The 22,591-nt window shown below is 41.3% G+C and overlaps 1 protein-coding gene across 1 annotated transcript in view; it reads left to right on the plus strand.

Moving 5' to 3' along the window:
• Nucleotides 1-3,507: 3,507 nt before the first annotated feature.
• The window catches only part of MGST2 (microsomal glutathione S-transferase 2), a 37,626-nt gene continuing 18,542 nt past the window's right edge, over nt 3,508-22,591 (plus strand). Inside the window, 3 exon segments of the mRNA XM_032463810.1 lie at nt 3,508-3,664; nt 7,854-8,014; nt 12,071-12,170. Of these exon segments, the coding sequence (XP_032319701.1) occupies nt 7,957-8,014; nt 12,071-12,170 (158 nt within the window). The 5' untranslated portion in view covers nt 3,508-3,664; nt 7,854-7,956.

The following is a 22,591-nucleotide window of genomic DNA, read 5'->3' on the forward strand; positions in this document are numbered from 1 at the left end:
GTCCTGAAAACTCCCAGCTTCCTTCCAAGGTTGGAAGTTCTGGTAACCCTGGGATTTACTCCCCCTGGTGGTTTGACAAAATACAACTTCCGTTGATGGAAAAGACAAAGTTTGAGCAACAGCGCCCAGCCCCGAATGTGCAGCTCTTCAGAATCTCCTGATTGCCAATCAGGGATGAAAAGAGATGATAAGCCATTAGGTCCTCTGAGGAGAGGGTGGGAAGTGGAGGTGAGGGGCGCAGAAGGGCAGATGAAGCTGTTTTGTCTGGAATTCCGGTCCCAGAAACCTGCCAGAGACTGAAATTATGATAAAGCCCCCAAAATAAAGGTGAGAACCAAACATAATCTAAGTGAAAGCAGGAGGGATAAACGAAAAGAAAGGAAAAGAAAAGAGAAAACCAGGCACGCAATCTGTGAAATTCCTTATCCTCTTGCTAAGGCAGCAGAACAAAACAGTCCCAGGCCCTGAAGCCCGTGCTGACGTTACACTAGGGTTTTCCTGTTTTGTTTTGTCACGTTTCTTCTGCACGACCTGGCTGGGCCTGCGTGCGATCTGATAGATGGGTGTGCTGTGAGTCAGGTTATGCCAGGTGGGGCTGCGGTGTAATTACAGTGGTTTAGCGTCAGCCCCGTTGTGGGTGTAGCGCCACATGTCAAAGCACGACCTGCTTTTAACTGTTTGTATTCTGTGACATTTTGTGTCTTATCAAGAGTGGGAAGAGCTGCCCTTTCCTTTTGCCCTAACAAGCCCAGAGAGACAGGAGGGGAAGCCATGGTGCCTCCTTTTTCCTTAAGTGGCCCAATCGCACTGCACCCTCTTTGTGCTAGATTTCTTTCCTGCCTACAGAGGATGCCTAATGAAGGCACTGGGCAACGCACGAGAGACAAACTAACGTTAAGCCTTAAGGACAAGCCCGAGAAAATGCCACGTTTTAGTTCAGACGAGGTAAGCTCTCCTCCTTGGGTGCACAGACATCTCAGCAAGTTCTCAGTGGCAGTAGTTGGCCCTGCTGGTATCACAAAATCCAAGAGATTTCTCAGTTAAGTTGGTATTTATTTCAGAAAGGCCCTTGGTGATTCTAATGTGAGAACGGCCACGTCTGGATGGACATCACAGCCAGTTAGCGGGCGAGTACCAGCGGACCTGATGTGGAATTAGCTGTCACAGGCTCCAGCCAGACTTCTCTCTGCTGGGGTTTCAGGGCACCCCTTCTCCTCCACCTCAGTCTCAATCTTTCTCCTGTGTCTGCTTTCTCCTCCTTCCTCCACCCAGGCACCCCTGAAATCCCTCCTGTGGAAATCTCCCTACACTTCTCCTGGGCTGCACCCTGAGGCCCCCAGGACCCCATTCCTCCTACCCTCACCTTTTCCCTCCTGCTGCAGAACCTTCCATACCCGTTCCTCCTCCTTCCTGGACCCCTGTGGCACTCACCTGGGCTTCCACCAGTTTGTTCCTTCCTTCCCCCACCCCCACCCCGAGAGGGTGTGTGATCTTTCTTCTCTTTGGGAGGCAGTGAGATGGAGTAATTAGACCAGTTCCCAAAGTTCTCTGGGTCTCAGTGTCCTTATCTGTAAAATGAGAATAACTCACAACCCCATAGCAGTGTTGTGTGAGCTGTGTGAGGCTGTGGCTGCTTAACCAACATGAAACTGATGTTCAGTAGTGGATCCTGGATGAGGCCTGGAAATCTGCATGTTTACATCGCCTCAGGTGACGGCAGTGCGTGGTGAGGACCATACTGAGAATCACTGGTTAAGGCAGGGGTTTTCCACCTTGGCTGAGCGCTAAAATCATCTGGGGAGCTTTTAAAAAATGCAGGTGCCCAGGATGAACCCGAGACCAGGTAAATCAGAGTTGCTGTGTCGGGGGAGAGCTAAGCACCAGTATTTTTAATGACCCCCAGGTGATTCCAATGTGCAGCAGAAGTTGAGAGCGAGGGCTTTGGGAACATCAGGACTGGGTTGTACTGATCTTGGGCAAGTCACTAACCTCTGAGTCTCAGTTTCTCCATCTGAAAAATGGGAATAAAACATGTGCTTCATTGCTGGTGAGGCAGGTGAGTTGAGACAGTTCTGTCCAGGGCCTGGCTCGCTCCTCCCCTTCTGTTGTGTGGAACTGGGAGCTGGTGGTGGGGGTAGACATCAGAGCCCCCATCAGATGGAGGCCTGTCCACGGTGCCTCGGCCCTCAGAGTTCAGGGAACTCCTGCTTCTTGCTGCTCTGGTCCCAGTAAGTTAATTTTTAAATTTTTTTTGTGGGGAGGGAGGTAATTAGGTTTCTTATTTATTTATTTTAATGGAGGTACTGGGGATTGAACCCAGGACCTCGTGCATGCTAACTAAGCACACGTTCTTCCACTGAGCTACACCCCTCAGCAAGTTTATGAATCCAGCTCTGAGCATGGCCCATGGGGAGCCTGGCTTCCTTCCATGGGGCAGGGCAGGAAGTTTACTCCAACAACCCAGTTTTAAAGCACTTCCTTCCAAATGCTATTCAGTTAAAAAAAATGAGTAATAGTTAAACGAGAGGCAAAAGAGTAGTGTTAATTCCTTTTGTGGTGGTTCAAGTGCCAATATGTGGCATAAACATCACTTATTAGTTAAAATTTCATTGAACATTCAGCCACCTGAGAACATGGCCACCATTTATAATACCATTTATAATATTACTTCCATGAGAATATGTGTTTCAAGGTCCATTCAGCTTACAAATCCCCGTTTTGGGATATGAGTGTATGTGAGTGTGTGAGTATATGTGTGTGTTAGTGTGTGGGAGTGTTTAGGAGCGGGTGTGTGTATGGATGTGTGTGGATCTGTGTATGTGTGTGTGTGTGTGTGTGTGTGTGTGTGTGTGTGTGTGTGAGGAGGGCTGTGTGTGCTGGGGGTTGTCAGTGAGGATTTCTGATTCCCCTCGCCAGATTCTGCTTTACTTTAGCCTCTCCCAAATCTTATGGAAACTTAAGACAACTCAAGTTCAGATCTTCTATTACTGTCCAAGGCCATTTGGAAGCCATTCAAGTGCTCTGTTTCCATTCTTCTGGGAAATCCTCGCAGTCTGGGTAGCTATTAGGATGTTCTGTGACCATCCACTTCCTTGTCCTTCTCCACAAATTGATCTTGTCTCCTCTGCGTCCACCAGGCCTGAGGTGGGTGGTGCAGCAGAGGGACCTCGTGGACCCCCTGCCACGTGCCAGGCTCTGTGCTGTTTGCCTCCCTCACATTATTTCGTTAAGTCATCAGAGGGACCCTGTATGATTATTTCCCTTTGAGAACGCACGTCCAAGGACGTTTAGCAACTTGCCCACAAGTACAGGGATGCAGGCCTAGATCACCAGCTCGAAGCCTGTGCTCCCCTCACTAACACTTCCCTGGGGACTGATCTTTCCTTTCCTTTCTGCTCTTTTAAGTCCCTGACTTTGAGCCTGCTTGGGACGTTCCTGGTGTTGGATGACAGGCAGTTTCTGTCTGAGGCTTGCTGTAACCGGTCTGTAATCCCCTGCTCTGTGCCCTGCCCGTCCCAGGGCAAAGGTCTCCCCGATGGGGGAAGACGCCTTTGCCCTCTTTGGCTTGGTTTTCCACACGCAGGGTCACAGAGCAAGGTGCTCCAGCTTCTGAAGGGGAGAGAATATTCTGCAGGACCTCTGCGATTCCCTACATTTGCAACATGTAGGTTGAGGTACAATTTCAAGTTTGGTTTATCTGAGCTTTGTTTAAACACTTGCTGAGTTGTTCTGGTATTTTCAGTTGGTCAGGACTTCCAGCAAGAGAATGCAATAAACACTAAGCACACGGAGAGCCTTATGCAGTCTAGTTTTCGGTCAGGTGTATTATGGTCCTTGATAATTGCGATCGCTCTGTTTCTGGGCATCCTTGGGAATGCGGTGGGTTTCCTGTCTCTCTCTGTGCCAGGTCTGTTGGCAGCAGAGATAGCTGCTGAAGTGCCAGTGGAAACCAGGACAGTGAGCTGTAGTTTTTGGAGAGACAGGGATAGAACATGAGGGTGAGGCCAGGGGATAACGGGTGGGGGTGGTGGGGAGAGGATGCAGTTGGTCTGAGAGAGAATATTTCTGTAGTTAAATAGATCATATCTTTTCATCTATTAGCAAAACTATTCAGAAATAGTTACATTTAGAGTTTACATTTCATGAAAACAGCTCTTTCACGTGGTTTGGGATTGTTTTTCTATTACCACACTGTGGCCTCTCTGTTTTGCCTTGTCCAGAGTACAATTTTTGTAACAGTGATTAATAAGCGAAACTCTCAGAAACCCTTGCAGATTTCTTTGAGTTTATATAGGTAATACAAATATTTTAAAAAACACTTTAAAAACTTTACAACTTTAAAAACACTGCAACTCTTGATATGTTGTTTCTTCTTTTGTTTTTCTTTTCTTACCAAAATGTAAGGAATAGGACCCACACTAGAGGGATCTGTATGTATTATATTACCTTCAGTGAAAATGTTTTTCACCTTCACCCATCCAGGGGAGGTGGAGAGAGAAGCTCTGGTTCCTGTTGGTTTGTTAAATGCTATGGCAGTGTTTCAACTGTGGGATCATCTTGGAAGCTTTATCATCACAGAAGGTGATAAATATTTCAAGATCCAAAGTTCCGTTGTTTCATACTTTCCTAGAGGCAGAAACTACACTGACTTTCTTTCTTTTTTAATTGAAGTTTAGTTGATTTACAATGTTGTATTAGTTTTTGGTGTACAGCCTTGTGATTCAGTTATACATACATATATTCCTTTTCATCATAGGTTATTACAAGATATTGAATGCATTTCCCTGTGCTGAACAATAGGACCTTATTGTTTATCCATTCCATACATAATAGTTTGTATCTGCTAATCCCAAATTCCTAATTTATCCCTCCCCCACCCTTTCCCCTTTGGTAACCATAAGTCTGTCTGCCTTTCTTTTTCTTTCTTTCTTCTTTCTGCATAGTCGATTTACAATGTTGTGTTAATTTCTGTTGGACAGCATAGTGATTCAGTTTATATATATATATATATATATATATATTGCTTTTCATATTTTTTTCATTATAGGCTATAAGGTATTGAATATAGTTTCCTGTGCTATACAGTAGGACCTTGTTGTTTATTTAAGTTTGTTTTCTATGTCTGTGAGTCTCCCTTTGTTTTGTAAATAAGTTCATTTGTACCATTGCTTTTTAGATTCCACATATAAGGGATATCATATGATATTTGTCTTTCTCTGTCCACTGACTTTTAAGACCTATGAAAGCAGATTACACATGAATGCACGGGGTTTCAAAGCACTTGAGGTACTTTTTGTTATATCAACCATCTCTTAGGACCTGGGGATGGGGATCAACTGGGATTGGCTGGGAGAAGTCAGTAGGGAATGTCAGGATTTTTCCAGAAAGCGAGAGGAAGGGAAATCAATAGGAGCTAAAGAAGGTCATTCTGGAGTTGTTGTTTTTAACTAGTTCCCTAATATGGATGTACCTGAGCTTCTCAGAACAGCAGCTGATAACACCCAGAGGTTGTGGCCATCAGTCAGGACCCCCCATTCCCTGACTCACCTCTTCCTTCTGCTATTTCTCTTTCTTGGAGCAGTTGTCTTACTCAGAGAGCCTTCGCTTGTCCACAGGGCCCAACCCAGACCTCTTCCTGGAGGCCTGTCATTTGGGGAAGTTATTTTAGTAGATGGTGATGTGGGTTCAGGGCGACTGGCTTGCAGTTTAGAATCCTGCCGTGTACTGAAGGTCAAAATCATTCAATCAAATACATGAGAAATTTCGGGGCTGTCCTGGGCTTCTAGCATTTGTCTTCTTACAGAATCTTAGTCTCCAGTGGTTTCAAGAACAAATAAAAGCAGAGACAATGTGAAGAGACCAGCAGGGCACTGGGAGCAGACTTGGTTTATAACTATTTGTAAAGTAATCTCTGATTCCCTATTGTTAAAAACAAGACAACAGGCCCCAAATGGAGTTGCTAAGGTTAAGCCCCATGTCACCAAACCTGACTTAGCTTACAGTTTCTGCTCACCCAGAGACGGGATCTTAAACCAGGAATTGCTTGCTCAGCACCAGTTAAGTATCCTGCCTGATAGATCCCTGCCATTCTCTAAAGGAAAATAACCTTGCAATAACCCGTTCACTTTTTGCCAAGTATAACTTCCTCGTTCCTGCTCCCTTCTGCCTGTAAAGTCTTTCATTTTGTACAGCTCCGTCAGAGGTCCTTTCTGTCTGCTGGATTGGATGATACCCGAATCGTGAATCACTGAATAGATCCATTAAGATCTTTAAAATGAACTCAGTTGGATTTTGTTTTTAACACCATGTATGAGTGGTTCCTTGAATTCTGCTTTGAACTGGTTAAGATGTCATACTAGTTCTCGTTAAAGAATTCAATCAAATCTTTAATATGGTTTCATTTTATATTTGTACAAGAGGCATGACTTTTACCTTTAAAAAATATTTTTTAACATTAGGTACATAATATGCTGAATAGTTTTCTAGATACTTTATGGGTTTATTTAACAAACACACAGAACACATTTTTAGATGCCGGGTGCTGTTTGAAGTGTTTATGAATGTTAACTAGTTCAATCCTCATAACAGTCCTATTTCATTTAAAGTTCCCTTCAACCTTCATTAGCCCATCCTATCAAACTGAGGTTCAACTCCTGTCCAAGGCTGTGTCATCCTTAAGTGTCTGGGCTGGGAGCCCCAGTCAGGGCTTGTGTGAGGCTGAGACACGCCGGTTTTCCCAGGGGCACTGGGGCTCCCTCTAAGTGAGCTGGGGGACCCCAATTTTGTTTTGTGGGAAGCTGAATCTTTAAAGGGAAAAACAATTAAGTTGACAGAGGGGAGGGGCTGTGATGAATAGGTTCTGCAGAAGCAGCCCCCAGCTGTGGAAGGACAGCTCCATCTGGGTGGTGTGGGGCATTGCTCTGGCAAAGGAGGGGCGCTGGACCTGCGAGGAGATCACGTGTTCTGTGTTTGCTACTGGAGGTCAATAAAAAAAATATTGGCCTACTTCTTTCCTCCAGGGCCCTCTTCCTTCTCAGAAAACATATGCTAGTTTTTTTTTTTTTTAATTTGTGGTACAAGCTTCCAGTTACAAGATAAATAAATCCTAGGGATGTAATGTACAGAATGATGACTAACAATAATGTATTGGTTATTTGAAAGTTGCTAAGAAAGTAGATCTTAAAAGTTCTCAGCACAAGAAAAAAATTGAAATTATATGAGGTGATGGATGTTAAACTTACTGTGATTGTTTTGCAATATGTACATATATCAAATCATGTTGTACATATAAAACTAATACTATATGTGAGTCACATCTCAATGAAAAAAGTTATGGTCACCACGATCATGGGAGAGTTAAGACAACAGTGGAGGCAGCATGGAACAGGGCTGAGGGCTCAGTTGGAATCCGTGGTACTTGGGTTCAAATCCTGGGTCTGCCATCTACTAGGGAATAAAGTTAGAATCAGTTTCAGTTAGCATGTAAATCTCAGTAGGATTAAATACACTCTTCCATCTTTTCTCTTTTTTTCCACTGGAGGTGAGAAAGGTCTCAGCCAGGCCTTGGAGCCAGGGAGGGGACCAAAGAGATCCAGGGATTAGAAGTGAAGGAGAGGAAATTGGTTTTGAATTGGCTGAGGAGATGGTTTAACTGCAGGTGCTGCTGCTGGAGGGCTGATTCCACAGGTCGGAGCTCAGATACGAGAGACGTGAAGCCAGATCACGAAGCCAGTCCCCGCCAGGTGCAGCTCTGTCACTGACAGCCCGGACCCGCCTGCCTTCCTGGTTCAGGTTCCAGGGCAAAGGTTACTCAGCCGCTTGAGTCTCCATTTTTTTTTTTTTTTCTTTCTCAGCTCTGTTTGCCTTGTAAGGAATTCCGGTCAGCCTTGCCAAATCCGTTATCGTCCCCTGGATTTCTGCAGATAGTTCCGTGAACCAGAACGTTCCACGTGAAAAATGGCCTGGAATTCGATCTTGCTGGCTGCCCTCTCTGTCCTCTCTGCTTGTCAGCAAAGTAAGAGCCCCAGGCCACGTGTGTGCTGGGGGAGGGGGAGGCGGGGAGGACGGGGAGGGGCGTGGGGAGGGAGGGTTTGGGGGTTTCATACTCACTTGCTGGTGGCCCGTGGCCTCTGCAGGGCACAGTGTGTTTAGGGTCATCAGCGTCTCCTTCTCTGCGGACGGGCAGAGTTTGGAACATTCCAGGAATTAATTCTCCCAGTGGGGACGCCGTGGGCCTTCCAAGCCCAGGGATTCTGCATCACCTATGATTACAACCCACAGCCCAGTGCAAGTGAGCATAGAAGTTAGCTAACCTGGGGGAGGTGAGCTATAAATGTTAATTAGGAGTGTTCCAGGCGTAATGTATCTGCTTATAAACCGTGGCTGTGATTTCTTGAATGCAATCTTAATTTTACTTCTTGTTTTATTTATTTTAGTGGAGGCACTGGGGATTGAACCTTGGACCTTTTGCATGCTAAGCAAAACTGAGCTATTACCCCCCACCACCTTGAGCCCCAACCTTTTAATTAATGTGTGTTTCTAAGATAAGCTGCCTATGGCAGGTATGATTATCAGGTAAAAAAAAATCTGCAAAAATATGAGCTGCCAATTAAGTAATTAATTCTAAGTTTTAAAGTGCTTTCCCACTAGGATTATTCAATATCCCAATTGCCTGGTTAAATAGAGGGCTTCTTCTCCACTGGAGTCACATTTGCTCAATTCATATTATTGTAGGTACATGCTTACTTAAAAAGCAAAATGGGGAAAGGGACTGAGCCCTGGTGAGCAAGACTTACCAAGGACATGTATTTATTTATTTTCCCCAGTGTGCTTATACCAGGAAACAGGGTAGAATGATGGAGGCACACGGTTTAGGATTAAAGTCCTGCACGCATACTCAATGGCAGACCTGCTAGCCAGTTTGTGAATTTACGAAAATGTTATACTTAAGACACATTTTGTGGTTTGATTCACCAAGGAGGATACTTATTGCCAACTGAAGCAGCACCTAGTTTTCTGAAGCGCTGTGTACTGAGCCCCTGGTTCACAGAGACCTACATGTAGGCACTGCCCACCCGAGTGTGCAGAGAGCACGGGGGCAGGTCCACGGATGCCCCCAGGCTGACACAGCCTCTGCCATCTCTGCAGAGAGGCTCTGTTTGCTGGTGGGTGCAGGGGACAGTGTGAACTGTGGCCAGGTCAGGCAGCTGGGTGTATGGCCATACCACCCTGAACGTGCCCGATCTCATCTGATCTTCGGAAGCTAAAGTGGGTCGGGCCTGGTTAGTACTTGGGTGGGAGGAGGAGACTGGGCCAGTGGTGGTTGGTGGTGGACAGGGAATGTTTAATAATGGTGGAGTGAGGCAGAGAGAGAGGGGGAGGGAGACAATTGTTTAGTTGACATTTAGAACCAGAACTTGCTGCTTTAGCAAAAGTCTTCAAAGAGGATTAAACAGGACACTGGGTAAGACGTGCCCACTGTGGTGGGCCTAGTGCCCAGGGTTGGTGCTCAGCATGACCAGTTCTGGTCCTTGGCTGCTTCCCCACAGAGAGAAGCTTCTGCTGGATTGAGAGGCAGCCACGTGGTGAAGAAGCCCAGCTGCAGCTGGGAGGGTACGAGGTGGGGCCCTGATTCACTTCCCCAGCACACATGTGCTCCTGGAGAAAGCACAGGAAGAGGAAAGACAGGCAAAGCCAAAGGAGCTTATTCTCAAGTAGTTTTTAATCAACTCATAGGATGGGAAATAAAATGGAAGCTCTCCAGAAAAAGCAGCGTAGTAGCCTTTCCACCCTCATCAGGCTGCCGCAGAGATAACCACGGTCACTCTGAGGCCCCTGACCTCAGAGCCAGCCCGACGGAGTCCTCCTCCTGGGGCTGTGGGTGGGCTGGGCCTTCCATTTACTGAAGCTCAATCCTCACATTTGCTGCTGCTCCACACAGGGGCAGGCCAGGTGCAGGGAACAACTGGGGAAAGACCTGCATGGCAAAGCTCTCACATACTCGGCTTCATTTGGAAGCTCCAGGTTCGGGCACCATTGCCAATATATAAATTTAGGGGCACACATATTTCACTGTTTCCATTTTATACGTGAAACAAGAAGCCTTGCCTGGTGTTTTCTCTAAGGCTGTGGAGTTAGAAGCAGTGATAACAGGTAGGGTCCAGAATGGCCAAGTCCCAGTTTTCCCCTCCATAGGTAGATCTCCTTTTGGCTCCAGTGGAGCCCATGAGCCATTGGCCTCTCCAGATTTATGCTGCCTTGAAAAGGCAGCCCAGTGTTGGAAACCGTCAGAGCCCAGTCCCACACTTTTATTATCTTCTTTCTACTCTCCCAGACTTCGGGGATGCAACTACAGTTTGAATGAGAAAGATGCCTGTCCTCAGTGTTTACACACTTTAGATGTTCAGCTGTAGCTTCTAAATCTAGACCAACCATTTATTTGTTGCAGAGCGGGAAGTCAGGGGAAGGGAAGTGGCCAGCTATGAGAGCCTTACTCAACCAGTATTTACTGACTTCTTGTTGGAGGGGAGAGAGGATCCTGTTACAGGAGGAAACACATGACCTCTAATACTGTCACACAATGGGAGACTGAACCTGCAAACTTGGTGTGGAAAAGGAAATTATTTTAAAAATATTAGCAAGCAGGAAATGGATATTGAGGTACTAAGTTGGAGAGAACCAGTAAGAAACTGAAACTGGAAGAAATAATCTGAAGGGAAATAACAGACCTCAGAAGTTAACTATGGGGTAAAAAGAGGGAGATAAGGACAGGAGGGGAAAACTACTGATAAAGGATGAATGGTGGGCCTGAAAGTGAAAGAGTGTCACGGAAGTAATGATCAGAGGCAGGTGATTCCAGGCATCGGGATTTGATAATCTAAGGTAGTTTCCACGCAGTGAACAAAGGAGAGGAAAGTCATTTTGTAATAGGGAACCTGAGTCATGCAGGAAGCCATCATCCCCAGGTTTTCTTGTGACCCTCCCCTCTAGCCCTCCTCATCTCTAGGCAACTATTGATCTTCTTTTGTCACTATAGATTCATTTGCACTTCTCAGAATTTTATATAAACCTGTAGCGTAGTGCTTTTTTTTGAATCTTGCCTTTTTCATTCAGCATAATTATTCTGAGATTCATCCATGTTGTTTTGTTTATTAGTAGTTCATTCTTTTTCACTATTGAGTAGTATCCTGTTGTATGGATACGCCACAAAGTGTTTATTTACTCACTTGTTAATAGACATTTGTGTTAGGGTTCTCCAGAGGAGTTGAACCAATAGGGTACACACACACACCTTTTTTTTTTTTTTTTTTACATCTGTTTTAAGAAATTAGCTCATGTAATAGTTGGGGCTGGCAAGTCTGAAATTTACAGGGCAGGTTGGAAAGCTGGAAATTCCAACAGTTGATATTACAGTCCTGGGTCCAAAGGGAGGTAAAATCCTTTTCTCTTTGGGGGACCTTAGACTCTTTTTTAAGACCTTTAACTGAGTAGGTGGGACCCATCCACAGCATGGAGGGTAATCTGCTTTACTCAGACTCTGCTGATGTAAATGTTTATCACATCTAAAAAATACCTTCACAGCAACATCTAGACTGGTGTTTGACCAGATGCTAGCAAGTATTTGTATAGGCATATGATTTCATTTCTCTTAGGAAAATATCTAGTTGTGGAATGACTGAATCATGTAGTCAGTGTATATCTAACTAACAGATTCCTCCCAAATGGTTTTCCAAAGTGTTTGTACCTTTTTACATTCCCACCAGTAGAGTATGAGAACTCCAGTTGTTCTTGTATCCTCACCTTTTTCAGTTGGTGTGATGTCTTTTTAAATTTAAACATTTTAGGGGGAGGGTATAGCTCCATGGTAGAGTGCGCGCTTAGCATGCACAAGGTCCTGGATTCAATCTCCAGTACCTCCATTAAAATAATAAAGTAAAAAAACCTAATCCTCCCGACCAAATTGAGACGTTTCAATAGGTATGTTGTGGTATCTAGCTGTGGTTTAAATTTGCATTTTACTAATGAATAATGATGTGCCATGTTTTTAATGTTCATTCCTCTTTACTTGCAGGTTATTTTGCTTTGCAGGTAGGAAAGGCAAGATCAAAATACAAAGTTATACCCCCGGCAGTCTCTGGGTCACTGGAATTTGAGAGAATATTTCGTGCACAGTGAGTAATGCTTCTCCCTTCAGGGATATGTACCTGCCACATAAGCACAATTCCTAATTGGGGGAAAGATGTGCAGAGAAGGTATGCTGATAAAACAAACCACTCTTCACGGCCAAGACCCTTATCGTGATCCTTGAGGCTTGAAGTAGTCAGCACATGGAGTTTCTACCCACCTATATTACAAATTCAGAGGGTACATTTACACAGAAAGCTGGGATCTTAGAGGTGACTGCTCTATGTCTCTAAGCATGGCAGTTTGGTAAAAAAGCCTGGAGGGGGCCCCCTGAGAGTTCAGTAGCCTTACGTTGGATTTGTTATGCTATCAGTTTTCCATCTGAAAGCGTTATCTCTTCCTCTCCACTTCAAAACAGAGATAGGTCAGTATCATCCTCTGCCCATGAACCATTTCCTAAAATCAGAAACCCAAAGAAATGAGAAAGCTTTCTATCTCGTATGTATTTGCATTGATAGTGGGTTTTTTTTTTGAAGTATTGTTGATTTCTAGTATGTTATTTCTGGTGTACAGCATAGTGATTCGGTTATACATATATATATATATATATGTACACACATTCTTTTTCATTATAGATTATTACAAGATATTGAATATAGTTCCCTGTGCTATACAGTAGGACCTTGTTGTTTATCTATTTTGTGTATAGTAGTTTGTATCTGCTATTCCCAATGTGTTCGTAGTGTTTTTGATCACCCTGTGCTCCTTGCCTTTTCAAATCCACACAGAATGTTTCAGTATAAATTTGCCTGCTGCAAGATGCTAGGCTTCCTTTGTATTTAATCTCCCAAACCAAGTGCTTTTAAAAACATTGCACATATCAACATTTATACATTGCTTAGTTCTTTCGTTAATACTTTGGGATTTTTCATCTTTGTTCATGAATGACGTTGGACTATAATTTTCCTTTTTTTTATAGTCCTTGCTCACTTTGATATCAAGATTATACTAGTCTCACAGAATGAATTAGAGAATTATTTTCTCAGAGAATTCTAATAAGATTGGAAGAGTGTGTTCCTTCAGAGTTGTTAGAATTTGCCTGTAAAATGATCTAGATTTGATGTTTTTCTTGTGAAAAAGTTTAAACTATGAGATTTGACTTCTTTAATGATTATGAAATTATTCAGGCTTTTTAATGTCTTGAATCAGCTTGGGTCTGTTGTGGCCCTTGAGCTGACAACATTGGTCTCTTGCTTATCGAATTGCTCTAAGGAGAATGGCACACACTATTCCCTAAGCTTGAAAGTATGAATACCACTGACAGTACAAGAGATAATTTTAAGAGGTGCATAGACATGCTTAAATATATTTTTTATGTGGTAAGAACATGTGACATGAGCTCTACCCTGTTAACTAAATTCTGAGTGTGTAATACATGACTGTTGACTAGAGGTGCAGTGTTTTACAGCAGATCTCTAGAGCTTATTCATCTTACTCGACTGAAACACTATGTTCAAGATATGGTTTTAAACAAAAAGAAGAAAGAGAAAAAAAAGACCTACAAAAGATTGCTTTGGCAGTTCGGGGTCTTTTATGGTTCCATATACATTTTGGAATTGTTTGTTCTGGTTCTGTGAAAAATGTCATGAGTATTTTGACAGGGGTTGCATTGGATCTGTAGATTGCTTTGGGTAGTATGGCCATTTTGATGATGTTGATTCTTCCAATCCAAGAGCACAAAATATCTTTCCATTTCTTTGTATCATCTTCAGTTTTCTTCATCAATGTTTTAACAGTTTTCAGAGTATAGGTAACCTCCTTGGTTAAGTTTATTTCTAGGTATTTTGTTGTTTTTGATGCAGTGGAAATGTTTATGCCTGTTATAAAATTCTGGTTTTTGAAGTGAAAAAAAAGTGAATGAAGGGCTGCAAATGGCAAAATATCCTTCTTATGGGTGAGTTGTATTCTATTACAGATATATGTTGCATCTTCTTTATCCATTCATCTATTGAGGTGCACTTAGGGTGCTTCCATATCTTGGCAATTATAAATAATGTTGCTATTAATAGCAGGGTGTATGTATGTTTTTGAATTCTTATTTTGTGATTGGCTTTATTCCTTTGATAACTATGTAAGTTTAAAAACCTAAAGCTCTAAACGTTCTTAGAAACATTGAACAGTACATATATGTAAGTTTAAAAATATGTGCAGTATATTGTATATGTGTATTTATATGCAATATATTGTATATCTGCAGTCAGACTGTAACAATTCTACCTAATAAAACTGAAAAATGAAAAAAAGGTATTATTTTAAATAATATTGGACCCCATGATGAGAAATTCATTTCCAGTATCTTTGAATCTTTATGGTTATATTAAGTGGAAAGTATTGGTTTGGTGCCAATATGTCCCACACTCCAAAATTAATATTTATTTTTATTAGGGTAATCCATGTATGTAGTCTGAAAATAAAGTGAGATTATAAGCCTTATAACAACAAATAATTCTCCTGACCCCCAGTCCATCCCTAGAGATAACCCATGACATTCCTTTTGACTACTACTTTTGGTATTTATTTCTGTATTTCTAAATACTATTGAGTTCACTGCTATTTATTGATTCACAAATTTTAGACATTATCATTTGACTTCCTTTTATGGAAGAATTTCATACTCCTCTGTTTCCTTTTTTCCTCACCTCATCCTTCCAGTAAAATTATATCACTTTGTTGAGCTAAACCCATAGCCAATGTTTATGTTATTGTGATTAAATAATGTTCAAAGCTGAATCAAGTGGTATACTATGATTAAATTTCCTTCTTGTATATTTTTTTGTTTTACCTGGGGTTAATAATTGCCTCTTTGTTTATTTGGTTGGTTAGTTTCTTTATGCTGCAATCTGGAGGTTGCTCTTTAGGTCTGTTATACGGTTGTCATCCTAGGACTTCCTGTTGACATCTTAGGAAGTTCCGTTATACTCTACTGATTTGGATCTCTTGTTTCCTGGATCTCATATCATCCTGTTTGTTGGTTTTTCTTTGTTTTGATGGAGTACACCCTCCAGACACTTTCTGAGAGAAGGGGAATGTCAGGTTTTGGAATTTCTGAATATGTCTTAATTCTGCCTCACAGTTGATTCATGGCTTGGTTAGGCATTTCTACAGTAAAAATCCGTACCCTCAGAATTTTGAATACATTGTTTCATTATTATCTAATTTCCACTGATATTGTTGAGGTGTTCTGTTCTGATTCCTGATCCTTTGCTTGGAAACTGTAGAAGCTTTGGGATCTTCCCCTGATCGAGTGTCCTAAGATGTTATGGTGTTGTGTTTGCTCAGAGGTATTTTTCTTCGCTAAGCTGAACCCTAGAAGTGGCTTTCTCAAAGTCTGAAAACTCATGTCCTTCTTTTCTAGAATATTTTAAAATACCCCTAAATTTTGTCTCCTTATTTTCTCTGTTCTTTCATTCTTAAAATATATATTAGTTGTAAGTTGACCTTCTGGATTGATCCTTTAGATTTATCTTGAGTTTTTCGTCTTCTTGGACTTTTGTTCTCTCTGGGATTTCTTGAACCTCTAACCTCTTACTGATTTTTTAAAAAAAATTTCAGATGTGAATTTTAATTCCTAAGAATTTTTAATCCTTTGATTGTTCTTTAGTTCTTGTTGCTGCTGCTGTTATAGCATTCCTTTTTTGTCTCATGGATGCAATTTATTCTCTTATATCTGAGGATTTATATAAATTTTTTTTAATGGAGGTACTGGTTATTGTACCTAAGACTTCAGGCATGCCAAGCACGCACTCTACCACTGAGTTATTTCTCTTCCCCCAATGATACTGTTTTAAAAACAATCTTCCTTTATCATCTCTTGTTTCTTCTAGGTTTCTTATTTTCCTCCTTTGGCCCTGTCTTTTTTTTTTTTTTTTTTTAATTTTTAAAATTGTTTTAAGTTGAAGTATAGTCAGTTACAATGTGTCAACTTCTGGTGTACAGCATAATGTCCCAGTCTTGCATGTATATATATACACATATATATATATATACACACACACACACATACACATTTGTTTTCATATTCTTTCATTAAAGGTTATTACAAGATATTGAATATAGTTCCATGTACTATACAGAAGAAATTTGTTTATCTTTCTATATATAGTGTTTAACATTTGCAAATCTCAAACTCCCAAATTGATCCCTTCCCACCTCCTTCCCCAATAACCATAAGTTTGTTTACTATGTCTGCAAGTCTGTTTTTTTTTTTGTAGCTAAGTTTATTAGTGTCTTCTTTCTTTCTTTATTCTTCCTTTTTTTTTTTCAGGTTTCACATATGGGTGATATCATATGGTATTTTTCTTTCTCTTTCTAGCTGACTTCACTTAGAATGACAATCTCCAGGTCCATTCATGTTGCTGCAAATGGCATTATTTTATACTTTTTTGTCACTAAGTAGTATTCCTTTGCATATATATACCACAACTTCTTTATCCAATCATCTGTTGATGGACATTTAGGTTGTTTCCATGTCTTGGCTTTTGTACATAGCACTGCTATGAACATTGGGGTGCATGTATCTTTTCAAATTAGTTCCCTCGGGATGTATGCCTAGGAGTGGAATTGCTGGATCATATGGTAAATCTGTTTTTAGTTTTTTGAGGAATCTCCATAGTGTTTTCCATATGGCTGCACCAAACTACATTCCCACCAGCAGTGTAAGAGCGTTCCCTTTTCTCCACACTGTCTCCAGCATTTATCATTTGTGGACTTTTTACTGATGGCCATTCTGACTTCCTTTGGCCCTGTCTTTAATTTTTATTTATTATTCACCCATTAAATATTTTCTGAGTACCTCTACATATTAGGCATTGTTCTGGTAGCTTGGGATATAGTAGTGGATGACTCAACAAAGATCCTTGCCCTCTTCAAGTTTACCTTATAGCCAGGGAAGACAGGCAATGAACAAAAAGCAGATAATACCATAAGAAAATAATACTCTATGTAAGGGGGTAGTAAGTGTTAAGAAATACCAGAAAAAGGAAAGCATTTGAGGGGATGTGGGGTGGCTTGTAATTTGAATGGGGATAGTCAGTGTGGGCTCCACTGAGAAGGTGGCACTTGAGCAAAAATTTGAAGCAGGTGAAGGAGTTAGCTATGTGGACATGCAGGACAGTTGCTCTTGAGACAGAAGAAATAGCCTTGTGAGTTCTCAAGAAGTTAGTGTGGCAGAGAGAGGAAGCCAGCAGAGTGATGGGAGGGACAGTCAGAAACGTAATGGATGGTCAGATCAGGCAGGGCCTTGAAGGCCATTGTGAGGACTCTGGCTTTTTCTCTGACTGAAATGGAAATTCATTACAGGATTTTAAGCAGAGGAATAACATGATCTTATATTTTAAATGGCTCACTTTATCTGTTTTGCTGAGAATAGTCTGTAGGCATTGATAGAAGCAGAAAATTCAGTGAGGAAGCTACTGCAAAAACTCAGGCAAGGGATGATAGTGACTTGAACCAGGAAAGTAGCAGTAGAGATGATGAAATGTGGCAGATTCTGGATATATTTTGAGGGTAGAGCCAATAGGATTCCCTGAAATAATAAATACGGAGGGTGAGAAGAGTTAAGAACAACTTCCAGATTTTTGGCCTGAGCATTTTGAAGGATGGAATTGTGATTAACTGAGTCAGAGAAGGCTGCAGGAGGAGCAGTTTTGGGGGGGGGGGAAGATCAGGAGATATGACTTATGGTACAGCTAAGGAGAAGCTTTAAACATTATGCTCTCCTAAGCAATTTGGATCATTTGTTACTGCATCGTAAACTTTCTAACACATTTTGGCTTACACAGCCAGGCAGAGATAGAGAGTAGACAGTTGTATATACTAATCTGCATTTTAGCAGAGAGATCTGAGCTGAAAATATAAATTCGTAAGTCATTGGCACATGGAGATGATTTAAAGCCATGAGACTGGATGAAATCTTTAAGGGAGTGGGTGTAGGTAAAGACAAGGAGAGGACCAAGGACTGAACCTGGGGCCCTCTAGCCTTATGAGGCCAAGAAAACAAAGGTCCAGCAAGGAGATCTGAGCAAAAGAGATTCTGGAAGCCTTACTCAAATGTCAGGTCATTCTTGATTGGCTGTCTATGCAATCTAAGAAAGAGACACTAGGTAGTGAACTGGGAGCTCCATGTGGTGGGCAGGGCTTACTGGGTGGGCAGCTTCATAAAAGGGTGATGGATTAGGAGGCAGCTGTCTTCTGGGGGGACCCCAAACGTCAGTATCTGTAGGTCATCTTTCTGGGACCATTTCTCTAGAAAACGCCCTTAACCCTTCTACAAGGGAGGAGAGAGTGAGTGGTGATGGAGAAGGGTAGGTATCATAGGCCTGACTTACAGTAGTCTGACAATGCGGTGGGTGAAGGAAGGAAAATTCTTCCACTGTGCAGTATGTGGATTTGTTCAGTACAGAATTTTACCCCCACCCTCCACTGGTCCTGGAGCTCTCAGAGATTCTCTGGTTCAGTTTCTCCAAACAATAATCCCCCCATTTCCTATGATGGAGGAATAGGGATGGGGCTCAGGGGTGGAGTGGAGCCAAAGCCCTCCTTATACTGTCTTTCAGCAACTCTTCGTATCAGGCATTGGTCCTCCAAGGGGCCTGGGCCCCCGCTTCCTGAGCCTCTTGGGTTCTGGGATAAGTACTGTCTCAGTCTTGGTTTGTTCTTCCTCCTGCGGGCACTTTGGTTTAGTTTTCTGCGCTCTATCAATTCAGCTACTGTTCACCACGTGCTGGCTTTCCTTAAGAACTTTGTTACCATCTCTCTTCCACTGCTGTGTCTGCTCCCATTTCCCTTGTTCTTGAAAACTTTGTATCTATTTTTTATTCCTTTATTGGCATTTTAGTGAAGCTTTGGGAGGGAGAAAAAATAAACATGGATTTATTTTGCTACGTTTAGCTGGAAGTCCTCAATGTATTCTTGACACCTCTTGGACCCCATTTCCCCCACTCAGCAGAGGAAGGATCTCCTGCTCAGAGCCTTCAATCATCATTAACATCTAATGAGAATCTGACAATTTTTGTTTTTATGGAATTTTGGGGGTTTATTTATTTATTTATTGAAGTATAGTCTGTTTACAATGTTGTGTCAACTTCTGGCGTACAGCATAATGCCTCAGTCATACGTGAACATACACATACTCGTTTTCATATTCCTTTTCACTGTAAGTTACTGCAAGATATTGAATATAGTACAGTATGAACTTGTTTATCAATTTTATATATATATATATGTTAGTATCTGCAAATCTTGAGCTCCCAATTTATCCATTCCCACCCCCTTCCCCGCTGGTAACCGTAAGTTTGTTTTCTGTGTCTGTGAGTCTGTTTCTGTTTTGTAAAAAACTTTATCTTTTTTTTTTTTTTTTTTTTTTAGAGTCCACATGTAAGTAATATGGTATGGTATTTTTCTTTCTCTTTCTGGCTTACTTCACTTAGAATGACAATCTCCAGGTCCATCCATGTTTCTGCAAATGGCATTATTTTATTATTATTTTTTTACAGCTCAGTAGTATTCCATTGTATAAATATACCACAAATCTTTTTTTTAAACATTTTTTATTGAGTTATAGTCATTTTACAATGTTGTGTCAAATTCCAATGTAAAGCACAATTTTTCAGTTATATACGAACATATATATATATTTATTGTCACATTTTTTTTTTGCTGAGAGCTACCACAAAATCTTGTATATATTTCCCTGTGCTATACAGTATAATCTTGTTTATCTGCTCTACATTTTGAAATCCCACTCTGTCCCTTCCCACCCCCCGCCCCCTTGGCAACCACAAGTTTGTATTCTATGTCTATGAGTCTGTTTCTGTTTTGTATTATGTTTTGTTTTGTTTTTGGATTCCACATATGAGTGATCTCATATGGTATTTTTCTTTCTCTTTCTGGCTTACTTCACTTAGAATGACATTCTCCAGGAGTATCCATGTTGCTGCAAATGGTGTTATGTTGTCAGCTTTTATGGCTGAGTAGTATTCCATTGTATAAATATACCACAGCTTCTTTACCCAGTCATCCATTGATGGACATTTAGGCTGTTTCCATGTCTTGGCTATTGTAAATAGTGCTGCTGTGAACATTGGGGTGCAGGTGTCATCCTGAAGTAGGGTTCCTTCTGGATATATGCTCAGGAGTGGGATTCCTGGGTCATATGGTAAGTCTATTCCTAGTCTTTTGAGGAATCTCCATGCTGTTTTCCACAGTGGCTGCACCAAACTGCATTCCCACCAGCAGTGTAGGAGGGTTCCCCTTTCTCCACAGCCTCTCCAGCATTTGTCATTTGTGGATTTTTGAATGTTGGCCATTCTGACTGGTGTGAGGTGGTACCTCATTGTAGTTTTGATTTGCATTTCTCTGATAATTAGTGATACTGAGCATTTTTTCATGTGTCTATTGATCATTTGTATGTCTTCCTTGGAGAATTGCTTGTTTAGGTCTTTTGCCCATTTTTGGATTGAGTTTTTTGGTTGCTTCTCATTAAGTCGTAGGAGCTGCTTATATATTCTGGAGATCAAGCCTTTGTCAGTTTCATTTGCAAAAATTTTTCCCATTCCGTAGGTTGTATTTTTGTTTTACTTATGGTTTCCTTTGCTGTGCAGAAGCTTTTAAGTTTCATTAGGTCCCATTTGTTTATTCTTTTATTTCTATTGCTTGAGTAGACTGTTCTAGGAGAACATTTTTGAGATGTACGTCAGATAATGTTTTGCCTATATTTTCTTCTAGGTTTATTGTGTCTTGTCTTATGTTTAAGTCTTTGATCCATTTTGAGTTTATTTTTGTGTATGGTGTAAGGGAGTGTTCTAGCTTCATTGCTTTACATGCTGCTCTCCAGTTTTCCCAACACCATTTGCTGAAGAGACTGTCTTTATTCCACTGTATATTCTTGCCTCCTTTGTCGAAGATAAGTTGACCAAAAGTTTGTGGGTTCATTTCTGGGCTCTCTATTCTGTTCCATTGGTCTATATGTCTGTTTTTGTACCAATACCATGCTGTCTTGATGACTGTGGCTCTATAGTATTGTCTGAAGTCTGGGAGAGTTAGTCCTCTAGCCTCTTTCTTTCTCTCCAGTAATGCTTTGGCAATTTTTAGGTCTTTTGTGGTTCCATATAAATTTTATTATGATTTGTTCTAGTTCTGTGAAATATGTCCTGGGTAATTTGATAGGGATTGCATTAAATCTGTAGATTTCCTTGGGCAGTGTGACCATTTTAACAATATTGATTCTTCCAATCCAGGAGCATGGGATATCTTTCCGTTTTTTAAAGTCGTCTTTAATTTCCTTCATCAATGGTTTATAGTTTTCTGTGTATAATTCTTTCACCTCCTTGGTTAGAGTTATTCCTAGGTATTTTATTACTTTGGGTGCTATTTTAAAGGGGATTGTTTCTTTATTTTCTTTTTCTGTTGATTCATCGTTAGTGTAAAGAAATGCAACTGATTTTTGAACGTTAATCTTGTAACCTGCTACCTTGCTGAATTCTTCAATCAGCTCTAGTAGTTTTTGTGTGGACCTTTTAGGGTTTTCTATATATAGTAACATGTCATCGGCATATAGTGACACTTTTACCTCTTCTTTCCCATTGAATCCCTTTTATTTCTCTCTCTTGCCTGACTGCTGTGGCTAGGACTTCCAAGACTATGTTGAATAGGAGTGGTGATAGTGGGCAGCCTTGTCTTGTCCCAGATTTTAGTGGGAAGCTTTTGAGTTTTTCACCATTGAGTACTATGCTGGCCGTAGGTTTGTCATATATAGCTTTTATGATGTTGAGATATGTTCCCTCTATACCCACTTTGGTGAAAGTTTTTATCATAAATGGGTGTTCACAACATCTTTATCCAGTCATCTGTTGATGGACATTTAGGTTGTTTCCATGTATTGGCCATTGTAAATGGTGCTGCTATGAACATTGGGGTGTGTGTATCTTTTTGAATTAAGGTTCCCTCTGGATATATACCCAGGAATGGGATTGCTGGATAATATGGTAAGTCTATTTTTGGCTTTTGAGGGGTCTCCACATTGTTTTCCGTAATGACTGCGCCAAACTACATTCCCATCAATAGTGTAGGAGAGTTCCTTTTTCTCCACACCCTCTCCAGCATTTATTGTTTGTAGACTTTTGAATGATGGCCATTCTGACTGGTGTGACGTGATACCTCATTATAATTTTGATTTGTATTTCTCTGATAATTAGCGATATTGAGCCTTTTTTCATGGGCCTGTTGGCCATTTGTATGTCTTTGTTGGAGAATTGCTTGTTTAAGTCTTCTGCCCATTTTTGGATTGGGTTGTTTGGGATTTTTTGTTGTTGTTGTTGTTAGTAGGTTGTATGAGTTGTTTGTATATTCTGGAAATTAAGCCCTTGTCAGTCTCATCTTTTGCAACTATTTTCTCTCCATTCTGTAGGTT

Source organism: Camelus ferus, chromosome 2 (assembly GCF_009834535.1).
Source record: "Camelus ferus isolate YT-003-E chromosome 2, BCGSAC_Cfer_1.0, whole genome shotgun sequence".
NCBI classification, from domain to species: Eukaryota; Metazoa; Chordata; class Mammalia; order Artiodactyla; family Camelidae; genus Camelus; species Camelus ferus.